This window comes from Diaporthe amygdali, assembly GCF_026229845.1.
Source record: "Diaporthe amygdali strain CAA958 chromosome Unknown NODE_22_length_803717_cov_65_427750, whole genome shotgun sequence".
Classification (NCBI taxonomy): domain Eukaryota; kingdom Fungi; phylum Ascomycota; class Sordariomycetes; order Diaporthales; family Diaporthaceae; genus Diaporthe; species Diaporthe amygdali.
In genome coordinates, this window is record NW_026517042.1 from 626,225 (window position 1) to 645,292 (window position 19,068).

The window sequence follows — 19,068 nt, forward strand, 5'->3', positions numbered from 1 at the left end:
TACTGTTGCATACCAACACGACCGCGGGTGTTCACAATGATCGCACCCGCGCAGGAATGCTGTGAGCGCGAAGGGGGGATTTTCGCCCACTTAGCCACCCTCGAACCTCGACATTTTCCCGAACTTGTTGCTCTCGAAGCTCCATCACCTTTTGCAACCAAATTGTTTTCAATGCTAAAATCTTCACCAAAGTCAACATACGGGCGAGGCTTACCACGGAGCAAGAGCTGGTTAGAGAAGAGGTTGCAACGGGATTGAGGTTATATTGGTTGGCTAAGCCCAGCCGAGGAAACGATCGACCACTAGCCACCCACGCCTGGAAGCTGGAAATTACCCCATATTATTATCACCGGGCCTATGGTGACAGCCATCGGGATGACTGCCCTTACGATGTCCGCAACGACCCAAAATGTTTCTCGGTACCGCAGTTTGCGAGGCAAGAGTGTCTCCGAGTCACGAGCAGCCATCGACAATGCGCTTGGCCATGACAGGCTTGATCGACCGGAGCAATCGAGCCCTCCCTTGAAGTCAACTTTCAAGAGACGCTCCAAATCCCTGGGCCAGATTAACACCTCCGATGTTCGTCCTTTCACACCTCATTACTCAGTTCCGCCTGTGCCACCGTTGCCTCTTTCACAATACCAGCAGAGCATCATTTCGCGGCCGACGAAACCGGAAAATATTACAGTTCCAGATTCCGGGACAGAGGTGCAATGTGAGGAGCCTGACAGATTGCTTTCGCCAAGAGCAGCTCCCTCTCCGCCTATGCCTGACCCTCCATCCATGGCTACCGCAATCACAGCCGACGTGGCCGTTTGTGAGGGCTACGACTCGGAAAGGGAGCGATGGAAGCGAGAAGACGACAAATGGATGGCACAGGAAAGGCGGATACTGAGCAAAGAGGAATCTGACAAATTGGCCGACAAGCTTGAGGATGAGACGGATCGAATTTTGGCTGAGCAGAAGAAATTGGACCTCGTAAGGCTTCACCAACAGCTGGTAGCGACGCAGTCGCCGGTGTTGCTCTCCCCATCTGCCTTCAAGCCCAAAAGCCCTGTGTTGGAGAAATTCAATTTCTTCAACAGGGCCAGAAACTCGAAAGCTGCCACTCTCTCGCCAACATCATCAACGACCGCCTCAGTGGACATCAGTCGCACTCACAGCTTGGATCCATCTCTTCCCCCTAGGGCGTTTCTTGAGCAAGGTGGCCAGGGCCAGCTGATGACGCCTCCTCTGTCCCCAATGTCTGCACACCATTTTCACGAGAGGGTAAGTGTATTTTACGGTAAAATGGCACTTCATGAGCTGACGAAGCATCAGCGCGTCACTGTCCGCTGCCGAGGTGTAACTGTAAACCTCGTCGTTGTACAGGAAAGCAGTCCGGTGGACATATTGTTTCAAGCGTCCGAATCTATCACTCAGCATATCAACACAGCTGCTAGTCTCGTATATGAATGCTACACACAGCTTGGCCTGGAACGGCGCCTCCGGCGATATGAGCGTATCCGCGACGTACTGGATTCATGGGACCACGACGCCCAGAACTTGTTGCTCATCATTCCCTCCAGCTCTTCTGATGACGACAAGGACCTCGATATCTCATCAGTACCCACAACCATTGCACCACCACAAGGCTTTGTCCTACAGCTTTACCACTCTTCGCGGCCTGGCAAGTGGAGCAAAAGATGGATCACGCTGCTTGATAACGGGCAGATGTTTTGCTCCAAGAAAGCAGAGGCAAATGGTGACAAGTCCACCCAGTTTTTGTGCCACTTGACCGAATACGACATCTACACGCTCATGAGCAAGTCCACATCGGCCGCGGGCCAAGGTGGAACAAAAAGTGCTAGTTCCGTAACGAAGAACCTCAAGCCACCCAAGAAATTCGTCTACGCTTTGAAACTGCAGCAAAAGTTCACTTTGTCTACTGATTCTGCCAGCTTCGTCCACTTCTTCTGCACTGATGATCCGAATATCGCAAACAAGTTCACTGCACGTGTTCATGGCTGGCGAAGCTGGTACATGGTGAAAGCACGGAGGGAGACCCAGCGCAAGAGAATAATGGAAGAAGCGCCGCAGATCACGCCCGTCAAGCATAAGCCAAGAAAGAGCGTCAGCCATATGAAGGTTCCTGGTCAGAAACATCGCATGAGGGTATCGATCGATGAGACGCCATATAACATCGGAGACTTCCAGCCGTTGGTAGAATTGGAGCGCTTTGAAAAGCCAATTGATGAATTCGGCAAGGATTGGATTCCTGACCCGAGACTGTCGGCCATGCCACCTGCACTCAAGAACGAGAACATGGTCCCAGCACAAGCGCCACCTGCAATCCAGGAAACCGTGATGACAGACCAAGGCGTCATGCAGAGCGGCACGCAAGAGCCACGCAGCAACCAAATCAGTCGCAAGGAAACTTCCAGTGGCGAGGTTGAAACACAGCCGCTCATAGATGGGAATCCAATGGGAGTTGGTATCGCTGTGTCTGTACCGGATGAATCTGACACCACCTGTACCAGTCCAAAGGCAATCCGTGTCCCTGCCGACCCGGACTCGGGGCCGGGTCCTGAGGCACAAGCAAGATCTTGGCTCCCATCCGCAGTCGAACACACCGCCAGACAGAAATACGAGCAAGAGCGTCTCGAGAGACTAAACAATTTCTCACCACCCCCACAACAGCAGCGGCCAAGCACCAGCTCCGGCGTGGCACAGTCCCAGCGGCGGCACTACTACGGCACACCACCATCGCGCGGCACGCGCCAGGGTGCCGGCAGGGTCGCCGCACACTCCGCGCTGGGCGACATTGCTCGAAACTACCACACAGCGTCGCGGTGGGCCGAGGCGGGCGTGACACCCACGGGCAGCCCCAAGTTCCTCGAGGTGCCGGGGAGGGGCATGTCGGGCCTGCACCCGCCTCCGCTGCAGTGGCAGTCCATTCCCATTTCCAGCAGCCGGCCCAGCACGAGCGGCGGCGAGCGGGGGCGCAACCAATACCAACAGCAGCAACTCCTGATGCAGAAGCAGATGCGAAATAGGACCGGGTCGGTGTCGTCCATGCGGAGGGGCCAGGGTACCATCGGGGGCCCGCCGACGGACCCGCCGCCTATGCCGCCTCTGCCGCCGCAGATGAGGGCGCTGCTGAGGGAGGGACAGCGGTCATGCTCTGGGTAGGAAAGAACCCGAGTGATAACGGCAGCAGCCAAGTTGCTCGTGCCTTATGGCTGTGGCCAGAGTTTGATGAGGCTGGAAAGCGAAGTTGCAGCGGAGGACAGTTGTGTCCAGAGGCTCATTTTGGGCTTTTCTTTCTATGTCTATTATAAGAGTCTGTGGAGCTTGAGGTATTCGTGAAGATGATCGCTGTAAGAGACCGCAGACGGAGACTTTTTATCCTAATGAGGGGCAAATAAAGGGGAATGGGAAGAGGCCTGACTGAGGAGAGCAATAACATTTGGCGATGAACATCTGAGAACGGAAGACACCGGGAAGAGTAAGGTGGAATCGGGTGAATCAGGTGTAGTCCCCCCCATGCGGGTACCACGACGATGACATATGGGATTGGGTGGTCTATACTGTGGTGCTGGACTCCTGAGGACTCCCCTTCTGCCGGGACACCTCCTGAGAGCATTACCTCCCCAGTGGACGACCTTCACGGCAATTCAGGCGCCAATCTCAAACGTACATGCCACTGTTGGGGAGGGGGGGACCTTCGTTGAATGTCGGCATTTATCACGAAAACTTTGGAGAGGGGGAAGCTGGCCAATCCAGTATTCCGGGAAAGCCATGTATCCAATCTGATGCAGGTGTCACCTTCTTGCGTTGTTTCACTCTGGCCGATGAAGCAACTTGGACGACCTGGGCTGTAACGGTTGATGGATGGGTTCCATCGCGGGAGTTATCACGGAGTCCTACGATTCTTCTTCCGGGGTTGCTAAGGATACATCATAATGACTTGACGGGGATTTACCTTTCAGAATGTATTGTGAAGAAAAACGTGTTCGGGAGTTATCTGGAGCGCCGCGGCGCCTCCGCTTCATGTGTCAGAATAGCACAATAGAGGGTCTCATTTCGGTGTCGCACGTTTTCTCTGGTCCTTGATACAGGGCGTTCACGAAGTTAGATGAGTTTTTGATGGGGGATTTGGAGCTGAGCCAGGACCTTTGGAGTTCTCTGCAAGAAGAGAATCGCTTATACAATCGTTTCTGTGCTCTATAATCGCCCTCGAATGCGTGAGAGGAGATGCGTTTGCCTCATGCCTGAGCCTGAGCCTATGCCTATGCCTGAGCCGTGCCGTCTAGTACGCTAGATCTATTGGGTATCATCATTTTATCCCCCCTTCAGTTTCCAGTCCGTCCTGATCTGTATTTGCTCCCGTATCCAGGCGCAATCCATCCAGCGCTTCACAAGAATGCCTCATCGCGTAATCTGATGTGTTGTGAGCTGTGTTGTGGCTATTCAACCTCATTGCTCCTTTTTGGGGGAAGATTTATTTCCCAGAAACACCACCATCATGACCATCGTCATCGTTCTCTTTGATCCATCTCGGCAGGTGGAAACGAACGTGCTCGACGACGATAAACGTCACACAGGTGGCCGGCAGCGTCCTAAGCACACCAGGCACGATGCCCCTATAGAAGACCTTGAACCCGCCCTCGTGCCACATGTTCCTGACGACGCCCGAGATGCCGGCGCCGTAGCGGTTCGCGCCGTACTGGTTCTGCAGGCGGTTCCTAACGACCTGGTGCGGGAAGGTCGCCACCGAGGCGATAACCTTGGAGGCGGTGGCGATGGTGAGCGTGGCCTCGTTGGACATCTTCTCGTCCACCGCGGCCTTCTCGCCTAGGCCGGCCTCGCGCGCCTGCTTGCCCTTCCAGGTGAAGTAGGCGTTCCGCAGCGGCTCGTACATGGCGAACTGGATGGCGCCGTGGGACGTGCCGATGAGGCTAGTACCGAGCCCCTTGTAGAACCCCCTCCAGCCCTCGCCCTGGTAGACGCGAGCGGCGCCCACGCGCATGTTGGGGTACGCCTCGGCGACGGACCGGTCGGTCGACGTGATGCGCGTCCGCAGCAGCCAGAGCGGGTTGGTGATGCACGAGGTCGCTATGCCCGCGAGCCCCGAGGCCACGAAGTAGCCCATCCCGCTCAGCTTGTCGCCCGAGGTGAGCCCGTACGCATTCTGGGCGGCGATGGCGTCCTCGAAGATGGCCTTGAAGTGGAAGAAGCAGGCCCACCCCGCCGAGTTGGCGACCAGGTTGATAGGCAGGCCGCGGTAGGCGGCGGCGATCGGGTTCTTGGACTTCTTGAAGCTCCGGACGACGTCCATGGTAGAGAGCGGCCGGGACTTTGTTGAGCCAGTCGTGGTCTGAAGGCTGACTGAGAGACATGGTCAGCTCTGGGCTTGGTGCTTGTGTGTATATCCTAGGAGTACTCACCCTGCAGGCGCGTCTTGATGAGATCCAGAGGGTGGACAATCAAGGTCGACACGATGCCTGCTGAGAGGCCCGCGACGGAGTCGACGCCAGGCACTGGGGCCTGGGGCTTGCCCTGGTCACCTCCATCCTTTTTCTCCATTATGGCAAGGGTATCCGACAGGGCGACATCCCGCAGGCGAGTGTGCACACTTTCACGGCAAGATTTGTGGTGAAGTGACGCAGATCTGGGGGTGAGTGAGAATTGAATGGAGAGAGAGTCTTAGTCAAGAGCTCGCCGAATATGGAGTTGCTGTGTTATGGTGAATGAGTGACGTATCGAGCTCCAGGTTGCTTATCAACAAATTTTTGACCGATAAGCCGCTGGCCGGGGAGGATGGGACGGGACGGAAAGGCAGGCGCAACTCAGGCTCCAAAACAGAGCTCGAATCACAGACGCGTTGGCCTCAGATGGCGAATAAAATACTTGTACAGTCTAGTGCTTGGTCACTTCAGTGTTTGCAGTCTCATCCTTCAGTTTGACCGCAATCGAGACGAACACGTCAAAGGAGCCGCAACGGGCAGATACACCGATCAACATGCCCTGGCTTCGCTGCCAGAACTCTTGGTATCTTCTTGTTTCCAATGGAGTGGTCTAGTCGTGATCCATTCGTCAGAATAATATACAGACGAGTGACGAGATTCCTGTGTTTCGTTGGAATCCCGTCATCCGTTTTGGTTCATACCATGTCCGCCTCGCGCAATGCCTTCCATTTCCCATGCCTTAGGGACGATGCAGATTGTCCACCACGAGCTGAAGCCATGGGCCTTGCGCTTGAGCTTCGCATTGAGCGCCGATTCACCCCAGCTACCGTCTCGGTATGATACACTTTCAAATCTTCTGCCCAGCCGAACTTCCGTCTCGCCTCATGCTTAAGAGAGCGGGGACAGCAGACTATGAACATGTCAGATAATCGGCCAAGATGTCATCAGCTTGGGATCTAGTTCGTCATACCGGTGCAGAGAGGGTCGAGGCTCGCTTCGGGTGTAGCCTGATTCAGAATTAGAGTCTGCCTTCTTCACTCTCCCAGTGCTTCTCAACTGATCATACCAAGGTAAAGGACCATGGGCAGGTAGCCGCTGCCTCGTCGTTAGCACTGTCACTTCCTTTACAGTTCCAGGGGGGCTTGATGCGACATACTAGTGGATGGCAACTCGGGCAACGTCGATGAGCTTGCCGATGCGCTCCTGTTGTGACCTGGTCAGCGCCTACTCTTGATGCCTCATCATCACCAGCCGCAACATACCTTGGACTCCTCAGACAGGGTGAACATCTTGTAATCGTTGGAATAATGAGCTCAAACTTGAAGATATTGAAAGACTGAGTTCGGTATCCGTCCGTTTCACGTTGCAGGGTGAGTTTGATGGCGGCTGTGGATGAGATTTGATGATTGACGTCGATTCTGGGGATGGAATTCTCAGGACGAGAATGAGTGAGCCTGCATGAGATTCCCCCAGTGGAAGCTTGGACCAGGGAGCTCCAAGTTTTGGGAGCTAGGGGCGGCCCACTGCATTTACTAGGTATTCTAACATGGTCTTCCTGATATGAATACTTGTCTATAGCACTCACTTTTGTGAAGCAACCCGCTTAAAAGAAAAGCTATGGGATCAAAAAGCTATGGCTTGTTATAAATTCGAGCTATTGGAAAGTTAAACATAGTCTCCATTTAAAGGGAACATCAATCCTGAGCGTGTTGCTATGTACCTCGAAAGGGTGTCTGGGGATGTCCTAGGCTAGCCTCTTTGGGTACTATCCAAGTTGAAATTAGTACACAGTAAAATAATCCCAGCCAAGGTAACCGCCAAAAGATCGCCAGCTGGTTCTGAGAGCTCTCAACACCCACCAGCAACCAGCAACCAGCAGACTGGGCAGAAGCTCCATTGAACTACAGACAGGTCGTCGCCATGGCCAAGCACTGGTGAGCACCCTTCAAACTCCATTCCCCCCCCCCCCCCTTGACCCGCAACACCAGAGCTCGCTGACACACTGGACCAACCGCAGGGAGCAGAACAAGGACGCCACCGTCTACGTGGGCAACCTTGACGAGCGCGTCAGCGAGGGCAACCTGTGGGAGCTGATGACGCAGATGGGCCCCGTCTACAACGTGCACATGCCCATGGACCGCGTGTCGCGCACGCACCAGGGCTACGGCTTCGTCGAGTTCGACACGCCCGAGAGCGCCGACTACGCGTCCAAGGTGCTCAACGGCATCCGCCTGCACCAGAAGCCCATCCGCGTCAACAAGGCCAGCGCCGACAAGCAGAAGCCAACCGACATCGGCGCCGAGCTGTTCGTCAACAACCTCGACCAGCAGGTCGACGAGAAGATCCTCTTCGACACCTTCTCGCAGTTCGGCACCCTCGTCGCCCCGCCCACCGTCATCCGCGACCAGAACAACCTGTCCAAGGGCTACGGCTTCGTCTCCTATGACTCCTTCGAGGCTTCCGACGCCGCCAGGGAGACCATGAGCGGCCAGTACCTCCTCAGCAAGCAGATCACCGTCGAGTACGCCTACAAGAAGGACGGCAAGGGCGAGCGCCACGGCGACGAGGCCGAGCGGAAGCTCGCCGCGGAGGGCAAGAAGCACAACGTCGTCCCGGAGCAGCAGCCCCTGCCGCCCGCCTTCCTCATGTCCGCCGCCTCCTCCGCCCCAGGCACGGCAGCAAACGGCGCAGCCCCGCCCACTCCAGTCACCCCGTACGGCGCCGACGCGCCCGCCGTACCCCCGCCAGGCCCAACGCCATCGCCCGGCATGCCACCCATGGGAATGCCCGGCGGCTTCGCGCCCCCTGTACCCCCTGTCGCGGCTGCCGCGCCAGGCGGTCCCGGCATGCCGCCCAGGTTCGACCCAGGCCACGCCGGGCTGCCTCATCAACCTCCCATGGTGCCGCCAGGATTCGGGCGCGGCGCGAGCAACCTGCCCCCTGCGGTGCCCGGCCTGCCTGCCCGGCCGCCGGTGCCGTCTGTCGGATTCGGTGGTATGGCCAGCGATTTCCATCCCGGCCGCCCCGGCGCGCCCCCAGGCGCCGGTGGTCCTCCTGGCTTCGGCGTGGCCCCTCCTGCTGGATTTGGGGCCCCCAATGGCACCCCACCACCGCCACCTGGGTTCATGCCTCCGCCTGCTGGGTTCGGCGGTCCACCGCCCGGGCAGGCGCCGCCTGGGTTCGGTCGGCGTTGAGATGACAAGTGTGAACAGTGATGGCAGTGGACATGGCAGCCGCGGCTGTTTCGGTTTCTCGGTGATGTCCAGTCAGCCGCCTGTTAGCTAAGGTATATACCTGTCTAATTCTTAGTATTCTCATGGTCCCCATCTAACTGCTCTCAACCAGAAATTGCATGCCAGCGGGCGCCATTGTGATTCCCGATGCCAATATCAGCGCCCCATGGCCCAGCCTTGGAGCGGTTTTCGACTCAAGTACGGTCTACCTCAGCCCCCTCGGCCTCATAAATGCCATTTCCCGCCATTTCAAGACAGTGGTATCCACCTCCCTCCGAACTCTCCTCGCTGGAGGTGCAGGCAGAAGAGAGCGGTAGGGACAAAGCGGCAACCACCTCCTCAGACCTGGGCCTCCAGGAAGTAGTGCGACGCTCTGTAATATTCGCCTGGCCCTGCGGTCCCCCACTCTTGCGCAGCTTCCAGTCATCGAGCAGTTGACTCACGCGGCTCTCAGTGCAGGACCAGGTGCTGGGCTACGGCGAAAGCTCGACTGCTTAACAGACAAGGGAGGGACAGGGGAGAAGCCGTACGAAACATAGTGATGTCAAATAGGCCCGGGGGGCTCTCCGTCTAGCAGTACAGCTCGCACGTCCGGAAGCAAGAGAATGAGATGTTTCTTGGGGCCTGATGGCAAGCGAGGTCTTGAGGGACTTGTAGATGATGTAAGGAAGCCGTGGGGCAGGTAGAGATGCTGATATGCATGTATCAAAGGGACCACGAATCAGACCATGAATAAACACATCTCGCATATATCTCCATGGTCGAACCCCAACCACGCTCGTATGACACCGTGAGTAGCCTCCCAGCGACACAGCCACCCGAAGGCCACCTACGCAGTAAACTTGAATGAAAGTACAGTCTTGAACGTCTTTTTTTATTTTCCCCCGAGCTACCTGTCAAAAGCGCCATCTCCAGTCTCCCGGGCTTTGCGTAGCCATGACCCTCGCACGTGGAAAGAAAATGAATCCAGCTAGGACTTAGAGAAGCCATATTTCGACTTGAGAGGAAGCTAAGATTGTATGCATGATTGGACGAGAGGATATGCGTGGCCGACGCCGACACAATTCAGTCACAGATACCTGCCCTGACTCTGATCCGGGGAAAGAGCTTTCCACCACCTACTCTCCCCGGCAATCCCGATGATCCTGCCAGACTGACTGACTTTTTTCCCTGGTAAAGCAACCCAACCCATCCACCACAGTCTAAGCCTTGGGGGCCTTCTCCGCCTCGAGCAGGAAAGACTCCTCTATAGCCGCCCGCCTCCTGACGTTGCGCAGCCACCGGGCCCCCCACCGCTTGACGAGGCGGTCGCGCTCCTCCCTCTCGGCGTCGGGCAGCCCCGCGTCGTCCATGAGCTCGTCCTTGGCGCCCGACGCCCACGCGACCAGGGCGTCCTGCGCCGTGCGGAACAGCTCGCGCGCGGCCTGGGCCTCGCGCTTCTTGGCCTCCTCGAGCTCCGACGACATGTCGACGTCCTCGCCCTCGGGCTGCTGCTGCTGCTGCGCGGCGGAGGACGAGGGGGACGCGACCACCTCGCGCATCCGCTTGGTGACCTTGTTGATCGTGTTGAACACCAATTCGTACGTGTGGTTCTGCGCCAGGGACTCGCCCCTCGTCTCGCCCGCGTGCCTCACCAGTGCCCACTGCACCACCGCCGAGGGGCTGATGATGCTGTAGTTGAGGAGCTTCTCGATGATGGTGATGGCTACGCCCGGGTGCGCGCTCCAGAAGTCCATGACCGCTGTGATGATCTGCGCCCGTGCCGGCTCCGACGTCGCGCCCGCGTCCATCAGGCGCTCCTTGGTCCGCTCAATGGCGGCCAGGACGTGCGAGAGGGACTTGCTGCCGATGGAGAGCACCGCGGTGGTGAAGACGTCGGTGCTGGCCACGAGCGGGTCCAAGCCCTGGTCAATGGCGAGGGAATGGATCCGCTCGATGACTGGCTGGATGTCCTCGTCTGAAGCCTTGCGCTTCAGGAGCTGTGCCAGTTCGCGGCCCTCCTGCGCAAAAGGTGTGTCTGGTGACAGGAATTAGCATCTAGAGACGCCACACGAGGTTGTTCAAATATTGTGCATTCACTCACCATCCTTCTCAAATTTGAAAGGCGGCTCTTCCACGTCCTTCTCTGGAGGGACCAGCTCCTGGTAGCCCTCAGGCAGTGTCTTCCTGATCCGACCAGCAAAACTCAGCCGAATCTCCTTGTCAATGGCGCCAACGATGAAGGCCTTGCACGGGTGCAGACTTGGCAGTTTCACGTCCGCAGTCCACTCGGTCCACTTCCACGTGAAGCCGAAGTTGCTCAGATGGTGCGAAAACCAGTCGATGAAGCGTTGGCTCAGCTCAATGTCAAGGAGACCAATGTTCCGGTACAGGTATCTTATCGCCCGGCCGAAACTAGGTGCGATGGCTGCTGGGGCAATCCGACAAGCCTCGGTAAGCACCGAGTGGTAGTAGACAAGCTTCTGCTCTGGAACAGGCAGCAAAAATAGCTGGGAGAAAACTGCATCCACCACGACGTCCTCGGGCTTCCAGGTTGATTTGCCTGATGGGACATCCCGAAGCTGGTCGAAAGGTGTAGCTCGACTGACGAAAGTCCCCTCTGCGAAGTAGTTGTCGATATCAATCAGGCGTCTAGCTGCAACAGTCCGGTTATAGTGAAGAATGTTAATCGTATCTACCAGATTGTCGCGGACCAGGGATGACGCAATGCTCGTGACCGGGGGAACCGACTCGATATCCTGGCCCAGGTACACGGAGAAGTAGATCTCTGGGAACAGTGGTCTTGAGCCAGCGATCAGAGTCTCGGGGATTGTGATGGCAGGCAGCTTGTGCTTGGGACAGTTGTCGAGCTTTTCCTGCTGCTCTACCTCCTCGAGGGGCATCTTCCACGGCCTCGGAAGACACGCCAGCTTCCAGCCACTGCTCGCCTCAGCTTGAAGTTGTGTCTGTAACAGCCCGAGGAAGCTCATGGTCGCAGCGGGACTCTTCTCATCTCCCTCAGGGAGGAACGGATCGATCAGGTTCTGGAGGGTATGGGGCTCCCCAGCAATGACCTCTGTCTTGTCCAGAAGCTCGGTGGCAAGCTTCTCCGTCTTGTCGGGCGCTGCGGCGACGGCGTAGGGTATCGTGAGGAGGATGATTTTGACCAACTCGGTGCCAATGGTCTACTCTCAGAGTAAGCATCAGCTCATCTATCTCTGAACCTTCTTATACAAGCCGCAGCTGATCTCTGTTCAACTTACATCTTCATTGTTGTTAGTCTGAAGCTCAACAGCCTGGTTGAAGAGATCCTCCAGAATAGGAAAGACGCCATCGCCCTCCAAGCAGCTCTGCAAGCACGCGAGGAGCTTGAGATAGAGCTTCACCGCGCGCCACTCGCCTAGCTTGACCCTCTCCTCGACCTGGGCCGCCGCCTTGGCCAGGAGGTCGTCGACGACGCCGCTCGTGGGCTGCGGCTCCTTGGGCGCCTGCGCCTGGTCCTGGCCGCCGTTCTCCATACTCGTGTCCAGGCCATCGTCCCCGCCGTTCGGCGCAGCAGCAGCATCAGCGGCTGGCTTGTGTGTCAGGGTGTTGACGACCAGGACGACTGCGGCGGCGAAGGGCGTCTTGAGCGGCTGCTCGACGGCGAGCTGCAGCACCAGGTCGACGAAATTAGAGCGCAGCCTCTCGTCGTCGTAGTTGTCGGCCAGGAGGTGCGCGACCCCGTTGACCTCCTCCTGGACTCGGCGGAGGGGGCTGTCGGCGAGGTCGATGATCTGCTTGCGCAGGCGGGACGGGACTGGGGGCTCGTGGCGGCGGCGCGGGCCGCGCTGGTCACGGTAGGAGTTGTGCTGCTGCTCGTCATCCTCTGTTTGGTTGCGCAAAGTCAGTCCTCTGGGCGAAGTGCATCACGCGCGAGCGTCCTGGGGTCGAAGAGCTCTCGCCCTTCGTGGATGCGAGCTTGGGCTGGCTGCTTACCCCTGTATCGCCTCTTCCTGGGATTGTAGCCTCCACCACCCTGTCTGCGATCGTAGTCGGCCATGTTCGAATCTCGCCACTCGCGATTGGATTTTCAGACCAAGAAATGAGAGTGTGTTCAATGGTGGAAGGTATCGAGACAAGCTTCGCGACGTCAGCTGCAAAAGTGGGACCTAAAGCTGTTTGCTGGACCGTGTCGTAGTAGTAGCAGCCTCGCGCCGCGCAGCTAGCTCGATCGGTTTTGGTTTGCTGGGTGACAGGGTGATTGAACCAGGCGGACCCAGTGAGAGCCAAGCAAAGAAGGCTGACAGTCAGTCAGTGACAGCGGCCAGAGAGTTTCCCTGTTGCTTATGTAATTTTGAAAGCTACATACAATACTGCACCTACCGTAGTACACCAGTGCCTCGAGTACAGTATCTCAGACTGAAGGGTGAGGCGTCCAGGTCTCTCATCCCATCCCGCCCATCTCCCATCTAGCCCCCCCTACCTCCCCACCACCTTCCTGCTAACACCACCTCGAGCTTCCCTTGACAGAGTGCCAACCAACGTCTTGACTGCTTGAATAGCTCCCATCCCTACGAGCTGAAAGCGGACGTGACCCCTCACTGCAGGCTGTTGAAACATACCATGACGCACCTCGCCTTCTTAAATACAGAAAAGATGGTGTGCGCACATCCAACAGTGAGGGGGCGATCAGCTGAGCCTGTCTGTCTCCCCGCGGTTGTATTTCATGAGCGTAGGCCATAGCCGTGGAGTTTCAATGACGCCTCCGAGTCTCTGGGAGGGCGGGCCAAGGTACTACCTGGGTACTGTGCGATGGATTTCCACCTAGAGGCCATGAGTGCCATCCACCACCTGTACAGGTAAAGATTCGGGAACGAAACTGCTCGTCTGCCTGCTTGTCTCTTCGGCACGGGAGGATCAAGTGTGTGAGAGAGAGATGAGGGCCGAGGGTGGGCACAGTACGGATCGCCAAGAAGTCCAGCGTTCCGCGTACAGTATTCGCGCCCAATAGGTCAACAGCCCTTTTTATTTTATTGTCCGTCGATGAGTGGTCTGAGCAGTAACGTCCAGCCCAGGGGTCCCCTTTTGATTGCCATCCAGAGAATGGCCTAGCCTCTTCTCCCCCAACCCCATATGAAGCTGCCCTCAAAGAGACAAGGATAAGAACAAGAGTTTTAAATTCTTTTTGAATCATGATGCCAGAACCGGGCACATGGCCCAATTCCCCCCCTTCCATACACAAGGGTTTCGTCCACGCTGGTATCCCAATGCAAGTCCATCACCCGCACCCTCCGCAAAACCCTCAGCTCAGCTCAGCAGTAAGTAGTAGTAGTTCCTGCCACCTAGTCCGACACGGTAGTTCAATACTCAACGGCCACTCATCCAGCAAAGGCCACCCACCTGCTGCTCCTCCTCCTTCAAGGCGGGTCATCGAGAGGTCCGGCCGCAAAATAAAAAATTCGTCTTGGTCCTAATCACCGCGTGGTCGCCTGCGCCATGAATCTTCCAGGCGGCCATGAACAAAAACAAGCAAAATCATGTCTGATCGTGCAGGAAAAAAAGAAATCTAATGGTCCCGCCAATCTTCATCGATATGCTTATCTTCGAGCGTGCCGCAGGACCACGGGTCTCTGCCGAGACAGCGGGTCATGTCCCTTTCAATTTTACCTCCTGGCCCTCTCGTGAAAGGCCCGCCTTCGCAACCTCGTTGGCTGGGTACAAGCTGCGGCTTCTGCTTCTGTGGTCGTGGTGGATATCGTTATGCAACGGTTCGCGCTTCCTGTATCCGAGTATACGCCAGCATGATTGTTTGCAGCAGAAAATTGTTAACACCGCATCGGCGACGTGAGCAAACGCAATGTTGGTAGTCCAGACCGTCCGGAGGCTCGACATCCTCTTAGAAAGTTGCTACTCCCGACAAGTCCAGTGTGTGAAGGTATGTCGAGCACCAATAGGCGCTCAATCAAGCTTGGCAATCATTTCTGCCTTCGTCAATGGGGTGAAGTTGTCGATGTCCAGGCCATCCGCCGCAAGACCTGGTCGCACGTGCGCAGGGACCAATTTGTGGTTGAGATGAGGAGCAATCGACAGTTCTAGAGAATTATTAGTCACGAAAACACAGGCCGAGGCGGAAGAAGGTCTGAAAGAAAACCTACCATGACGAGAGAAGTCGAAAAGTGCTGGGAGATCCTTCAGCTGGCCGGTTTGGTGTCTCGAGTCCGGCAGCTTCGTGCCTGGATCCCGCAGCTCGTCGAAGAAGGGGTGAACCATCGCGTCGATAGCGCCGAGTCGCTCTGTCGGTGTGTACTCGAGGAGCTTGGCAATGAGGTCGATTGCGTTCGCATCAGCCTTGCGGAAAACCTTATTGAACGGATGAGGCTTGATCTGAGGGAACTTGTGCTCCATGTAGTTGGGGTTCATAGTCCGAATCTGCTCGCGTGTGGGCGTACCCAGGACCTTGATGATCTCAACCAACTGGTCGATACCGGATTCACCCGGAAAGAGCGGTTGTCCCAGCATCAGCTCCGCCATGACGCATCCCGTAGACCATACATCTGTACGCTGATCAGTAAATGTTTTGAGTCGCGAACGTGTGTCACACGAGGCAGTCCTTACCAATTTTGGTAGTGTAGTTGGTGGCGCCAAAGATGAGCTCCGGTGCTCGGTAGTAGCGCGAGCAAATGTATGAGACGTTTGGCTCGTTCTCTGCGAGAATCTTTGCACTTCCAAAATCGCACAGCTTCAGGATGCCACTGTTAGGGTCGAGCAAGAGGTTCTGCGGCTTGATATCGCGATGGCAGATGCCTTGCGAGTGGATGTAGGCAAGGGCTCTGAAGAGCTGGTAGATATACAGTTTGACCTCGAGGATCGGCATTGTAGTCTTCATCTTGTTGAAAAACCTCGATGCTCGGTAGACTGTCTCAGGCACGAACTCTTGAACCAGGTTCAGGTACACTTCATCCTTCTGTAGCCCTGTCAGAGCGTGTATCAAGTGACGTTAGATAGTGTACAACATACCCGTTCGCCGTTAGAGTAGTAGAAGGCCTTCAGCTGGACGATGTTGGGGTGTCGCACGATCCGCATGATTTGGAGCTCACGGTTCTGCAGTTGTGTTAGCTCGGCATCGAGTGCAGAGAGCAACTAAGGGTTGCGAACCTTGAACCGCTTGTCCTGGAGGACCCTCTTGATGGCCGCATCCTCGTTGGATGGCGACAGTTTCGTCTGGAACACCACACCGAAAGATCCATTGCCCACGATCTTGCACTGCGTGTACTGTAGATCCCTCGTCTCGCCGGTAATCCCGTCCTGGACCTTTTCACGGATGACTTCTGTAGCGCCAATTAGCAAGACGGCAGGCGCCACAATCCCGTGGCCGAGACCTACCTCCCATCCGCAGGTTGTTGAACGCTGCAGGGCGATTTTGGGCCATCTTGAGAGCTGTTGAGCTTGTTGCTACCGCTTCGCGGACAAAAAGATATTGTAAAGCAGATCGAGGCTTGAAGAAGAAAGAGACACAGACAGAAGCCTGAGGCGGGCCGTGGTGGGCAACAATACGAGACGGGTCGGAGGAAGGTTCTCGGAAGTAATCGACTGAAGTCTGGCAACGGTTAGGCCCGTGGGGGTGCTTGCTAGTGCCGGAGAATGAACAAGGTATACACACTCGAAGCGGAGGCTCAGTTGCACGACTATTTGTCAAGTCGAGGACGGCGCCGTCTTCTTCTTGCTTTGGCTATTTCGAGGTAGAACCCGGCAGGCAGAGGGGCAGGTTTGTTGTTGCGGTGGGAAGTGGGTCAGGGAGGAATGCGGTGATCAAGGTGTGGCTGGCGCGCGAGGTCGAGATGAGAAATTCTGTCAATCAAACTGGTCCAAATGGTTAGAAACTTGCTGCTATGCTTGCATGGTCCATCCCACCGATGCGTTGATTGCACACTGTGGGGATTTGGTAAAAGGCGATGATGAGGATTGACAAGGTGCCCAGGAGGTTGTTTCTAAGTTGAGAGGGGGAAAGAGAGAGATGACGGAGTCTAGTCTGGGGGAGGAGGGGTGGAAAGGCGGGTTGGAAATGACGGGGGGACCCAGTGAGTAGAAATTTGAAAGTGGACAGAGTCCAGTGGTGAGGTAGAGGACAGGGAGACCAGGCGCGCAGCGCAGTAGCTCAACCGCTTTGCTCGCCCGCCCGCTCGGCAGCCAAGCCCAACGCCGCCATCCAGTCCAATCCCAGCTTGCGGTGCCAGTGCAGTGCAGTGCAATGCAGTGCAGCCAGTGCCGTGCAGCGCAGCGCGGCGCGGCGCGGTTGAGGTGAAGCTGCAGCAGCCCAGACACCTTGAGCGACTGAAACGGTGGCGACCGTCGGGCTCGAACTGGTCATGTCCAACATGCAGCCAAAACCACGCAGGCCCGAACGTTTGTGTGTGTGTGTGTGTGTGTGTGTGCGTGTGTGTGGGAAGGAACATAGGACAGTGCAGGGCAAGATAGAACAGGCCAGGACTGCACAGTAGCACCAGGCTGACTTGACGAGTAACAAAGAGAGACTCGGCAGGAGAGCAGATGATTGTTTCAAGTGCAGGGTTGGATAGGGACTGGATGATGGCAATTCGCAAGCCTCGTCCTTGTATTGACTGGCAGCAAAAGTCCTGTAGGGGAGGAACAGCGTCCTCGAGTGGTCATGGCTGTTGGGTCGGTTGTTTGGTTGAAACGAGAGAAGTAGTGTCGATGGTAAAACTAATGGGTGTGCTCCTGTCCTCCCAAGTCGAGTCGCAATACGCACAAGGCGTCAAGGGTGCAGACAATGATTGACGGCAAGTGAGCAGCACACAGGGTCTGCCGGGTAGCCAGCTTCTCAAGCTTGTTCCGACCCGTCACAGCACACGACGAGGGTCCATCGTGACATGATGGAGGGGTAATGAGTGATGAAGGTAGCGTGTTGGGCAGGGGAAACGAATTGGCCTCAGACAACCCAAACAGTAACTCGCGCCGCGCGAACAACAACAAACTTACAGTGATTGCAAAGTATGGCCAAGAGAAGAGCGTGATGCGGTCACGAACAGCTGCTGAAGACGATTCGAGTGAAGGGTGACTGTGCACACGTAGGCAACACCCTGATGTCGAGGGTTCGAAAACGGGATTGCGTGCGGATCGTGAGGGCGGTCCAAGGCAAGCTTTGGTGTGCTGGGTTGGTGAGTGAGGGGTAAAAAAAGGACTCGAAAGCTGCACTGGGACGGCGACTGGAGACCAGGCTGGGCTAGTCAAGAACACCTCGTATGGACTCTTGAGGGTGCAAACTATTCGTTGTCAAAAATGATACAAAACGATTGCATGAGCAATGGATGGATGGGGTGTGGGAGGGTGAGATTTTGCCAGCTGCACCAGCGTACTGCGGCAATAATGAGGGCGTTACTTACGAGGTCAGATCGAAGGTCCGGTCAGGGTCAGGTCCGGGTCCAGGTCCAGGGCCAGGTCCAGGTCCAGGTGGGCGTTGGCTGCTCAGGTGCGCGCGGGTTCCAAGGTTCCAAGGATTGGCTGGGCCGGGGCAGGTCAAGCAGGTCAGGTAGGTCAGGTTGGCGGCTACCTAGATGTGGTGGGTGGAAGAAGAGAACGACCCAGGTGAGAGGAACGGGTCTATCTGGATGGCTGGCTGGATAATGGAGGGGGGAGGTTGAGAACAGGGTCGACGGCAAGGTGGTGGAGGCAGGCAGAGAAAGAGAGAAGAGACGATGATGGATGGCGGCTGCTGTCCGGGGCTTGTCCAAGGTCAAGATCACGACACGACACGACACGATACGGCACGACCGACTGAGTGACTGACTGACAGACTGACTGAGTTGACGAGATATTGTACGAGGTTCCAGGTCCGTCCGGGAGAGAGCGTGAAAGGGTGGAAGTGCGGAAGTGAAAGTGGAAATTGGCGCCTCGTTTCGTTTTGAGGGACTGCTGGGAAACTGGAACTGGAACTGGAACTGGAGGCATCGTGTGATGAGGCTAGCGCAGGCTGGGTGCATGACCACTCCAAGTGACGTACCCCGGTCCCAGACAGAAATAGGTACTAAGAACGGTACGTAGCAGCGAATAGCCTCATCTATTCATATGGCTGGCTAAGTCGCCCCCTTCCCCCTCCACCCCTTTTTGAACAGCTATAGCAGAGCAGAGCTGAACAGCAGCCTAGCAAGCTCAGGAAACACACCCATAATTCTATGTCAACAACGGCTGGCCCTCTGATGGACGCTTTACTGTTCAACAAGAGAACTCTAGGCCTGTCTGCGTGCACGTTTGTCTGTTTGCACCGGGTGTATGTGTCTATGTGTGTGCGTATGTGTGTATGTGTGCGTGTGTGTGCGTGTGCTGTACTATGTATGCACCGCGGCCGCGACACGTTTGAAGCTCTGACTTGCTTTCGGTCCACGTCGGGCGCACCTGTTACAGTTTGC

The 19,068-nt window shown here is 56.4% G+C and overlaps 6 protein-coding genes across 6 annotated transcripts; 2 read left to right on the forward strand and 4 right to left on the reverse strand.

Annotated features, from left to right (window-relative positions):
- Positions 1 to 390: 390 nt before the first annotated feature.
- On the forward strand, positions 391 to 3,171 carry J7T55_004670 (uncharacterized protein; the record flags this gene model as incomplete). Its single annotated transcript, XM_053130384.1, has 2 exons — positions 391 to 1,269; positions 1,321 to 3,171. The coding sequence occupies 2 exons, from the start codon at positions 391 to 393 to the stop codon at positions 3,169 to 3,171; spliced, it is 2,730 nt and encodes a 909-aa protein (XP_052991597.1).
- A 1,312-nt stretch (positions 3,172 to 4,483) lies between these two features.
- Positions 4,484 to 5,568, reverse strand: J7T55_004671 (mitochondrial folate carrier protein; the record flags this gene model as incomplete). Its single annotated transcript, XM_053130385.1, has 2 exons — positions 4,484 to 5,370; positions 5,430 to 5,568. The coding sequence occupies 2 exons, from the start codon at positions 5,566 to 5,568 to the stop codon at positions 4,484 to 4,486; spliced, it is 1,026 nt and encodes a 341-aa protein (XP_052991598.1).
- A 333-nt stretch (positions 5,569 to 5,901) lies between these two features.
- Positions 5,902 to 6,739, reverse strand: J7T55_004672 (Mitochondrial outer membrane translocase complex; the record flags this gene model as incomplete). The annotated part of the gene is made up of 6 exons (XM_053130386.1): positions 5,902 to 6,060; positions 6,152 to 6,360; positions 6,421 to 6,444; positions 6,517 to 6,545; positions 6,607 to 6,653; positions 6,713 to 6,739. The coding sequence occupies 6 exons, from the start codon at positions 6,737 to 6,739 to the stop codon at positions 5,902 to 5,904; spliced, it is 495 nt and encodes a 164-aa protein (XP_052991599.1).
- A 631-nt stretch (positions 6,740 to 7,370) lies between these two features.
- J7T55_004673 (splicing factor 3b subunit 4) lies at positions 7,371 to 8,644 on the forward strand (the record flags this gene model as incomplete). Its single annotated transcript, XM_053130387.1, has 2 exons — positions 7,371 to 7,384; positions 7,468 to 8,644. 2 exons carry the CDS (start codon positions 7,371 to 7,373, stop codon positions 8,642 to 8,644), a joined length of 1,191 nt encoding a protein of 396 aa, XP_052991600.1.
- A 1,241-nt stretch (positions 8,645 to 9,885) lies between these two features.
- On the reverse strand, positions 9,886 to 12,704 carry J7T55_004674 (cap binding protein; the record flags this gene model as incomplete). Its single annotated transcript, XM_053130388.1, has 4 exons — positions 9,886 to 10,700; positions 10,767 to 11,847; positions 11,926 to 12,530; positions 12,641 to 12,704. 4 exons carry the CDS (start codon positions 12,702 to 12,704, stop codon positions 9,886 to 9,888), a joined length of 2,565 nt encoding a protein of 854 aa, XP_052991601.1.
- Positions 12,705 to 14,602: 1,898 nt separating this feature from the next.
- Positions 14,603 to 16,073, reverse strand: J7T55_004675 (protein kinase gsk3; the record flags this gene model as incomplete). Its single annotated transcript, XM_053130390.1, has 6 exons — positions 14,603 to 14,736; positions 14,800 to 15,198; positions 15,260 to 15,608; positions 15,662 to 15,745; positions 15,800 to 15,972; positions 16,028 to 16,073. 6 exons carry the CDS (start codon positions 16,071 to 16,073, stop codon positions 14,603 to 14,605), a joined length of 1,185 nt encoding a protein of 394 aa, XP_052991602.1.
- Positions 16,074 to 19,068: the final 2,995 nt, after the last annotated feature.